This window comes from Chaetura pelagica, unplaced genomic scaffold, assembly GCF_000747805.2.
Source record: "Chaetura pelagica isolate M959 unplaced genomic scaffold, ChaPel_1.0 scaffold1938, whole genome shotgun sequence".
NCBI lineage: Eukaryota > Metazoa > Chordata > Aves > Apodiformes > Apodidae > Chaetura > Chaetura pelagica.
This window is the reverse complement of record NW_009954138.1, coordinates 5,673-7,233: the sequence shown is the minus strand read 5'-3', so window position 1 is coordinate 7,233 and position 1,561 is coordinate 5,673. Positions and strand designations below refer to the sequence as shown.

The 1,561-nt window shown below is 61.7% G+C and overlaps 1 protein-coding gene across 1 annotated transcript in view; it reads right to left on the bottom strand.

Annotated features, from left to right (window-relative positions):
* The window catches only part of TGM1 (transglutaminase 1), a gene marked incomplete at both ends in the record, with an annotated part of 10,656 nt that extends 9,316 nt beyond the window's left edge, over nucleotides 1-1,340 (bottom strand). Inside the window, 2 exons of the mRNA XM_010002638.1 lie at nucleotides 683-801; nucleotides 1,071-1,340. Coding sequence (XP_010000940.1) covers nucleotides 683-801; nucleotides 1,071-1,340 — 389 coding nt within the window. The remainder of the gene's footprint in view (nucleotides 1-682; nucleotides 802-1,070) is intronic.
* Nucleotides 1,341-1,561: the final 221 nt, after the last annotated feature.

The following is a 1,561-nucleotide window of genomic DNA, read 5'->3' as shown; positions in this document are numbered from 1 at the left end:
GGTCAGGTGAGACCCCAAACCCCCCCCAAAAATGGTCCCTTTCCCTCCCCCCCCACCCCCTCCCTCATCATTGCTGGGGCTCCCAGGGGTGACTTCTAGGGGGGGCATCGCCCCCCTAGAGGGTTCAGGGCGTTGAACCCTGGTCCTGAGGTCATCTCAGGGCACCGAACTCTGGTCCCGGGGTCACTCTGGGGCACTGACCCCTGGTTCTGAGGTCACCCTGGGACATTGACCCCTGGTCCTGGGGTCACCTCAGGGCACCAAACTCTGGTCCCAGGGTCACCCTGAGACACTGACCCCCTGGTTCTGGGGTTACCTCGAGTCACTGACCCCTGTTCCTGGAGTCACTCTGGGATGTTGACCCCCTAGTCCCAGGGTCACTTTGGGGTATGGTCCCTGGTTCCAGGGTCACCTCAGGACACTGCCCCTGGTCCCGAGATCACTCCAAGACACTGAACCCTGACCCTGGGGTCACTTCAGGGTGTTGACCCTGGTCCTGGGGTCACCTTGGGTTGCTGACCCCTGGTCCTGGGGTCCCTTTGAGGCTTTGAACCCTGGTCCTGAGGTAATTTCAGGACGTTGCCCCCATTCTGGGGTCACCTCAGGACACCGACCCTAGAGGGTCACTCTAGGGTGCTGACCCCTGTCCCCGGGGGTCACTCGAGGTCGTTGACCCCCCTACCTGCCCATAGTTCCAGGCCCTCTCGACGATCTGGTCCTCGGTGCCATAGAAGATCCTCCCGGTCTCGTTAAGAACGTACTCGTTAAGGTCGCTTGTCTTCTCCATGTGGGTCTGGTCATCTGAAGGGGGGGACACACTGAAATAAGCCCCAGAAACTCCCCCCCAAACCATCCAAAAACTCCCCTCAGGAAGGGCCCGAGGAACCTTGAAACCGCCACTTCCCTCCCCAGGGAGCCCTGAAACCCACATTTTAACCCCCAAGGGAGCCCCAAAACCACAGTTTCCCTTCACGGGGAATCGTGAAACCACCCCTTCTCTCCCCAGCCAGGCCCAAATTGCCCAAAACCTGTTGTTTCTGCCCCAAATCCGCCCCCCACAGCCCCCTTACCGGGACACCAGGGGTTGAAGAGCAGGAAGAAGTCGTTGGTGCTGTCAAAAGGGGCCGCATATTCCCCTGCCCCTGTCCGGGTCTTGATGCTGATCTGGTACCGACCAATGGGAGCATCGGGCGGGGCTTTGAGGCGGAGCTGGAGGGCGTGGCTCCCGGGAGGCTCCACCCCTTCCTCCTTGTCATCTTCCTCCGCTGTCCAACCGGTGGCCGAGGTCTCACCCAATGGGATGAGGATGTGGGTGCCCTTGGCTACCTGGGGGGTGGGGCCTGGGGGGGAGGAGTTGTGACGTCATTACCAGGGGTGTGACATCACCCCATCCCCTGTGACATCATTAGAGGTTGAAGGTCACCCCCACGCCCTGTGGGGCGGGGCGGGTCCCCCCACCGGGGTGTGGCAGCCCTGGTGACGTCATCACCCCCACCCTGGTGACGTCACCACCCCCTCCCTGGTGCCTCACAACAATTACTCCCCTCCCCCCCAATTTACC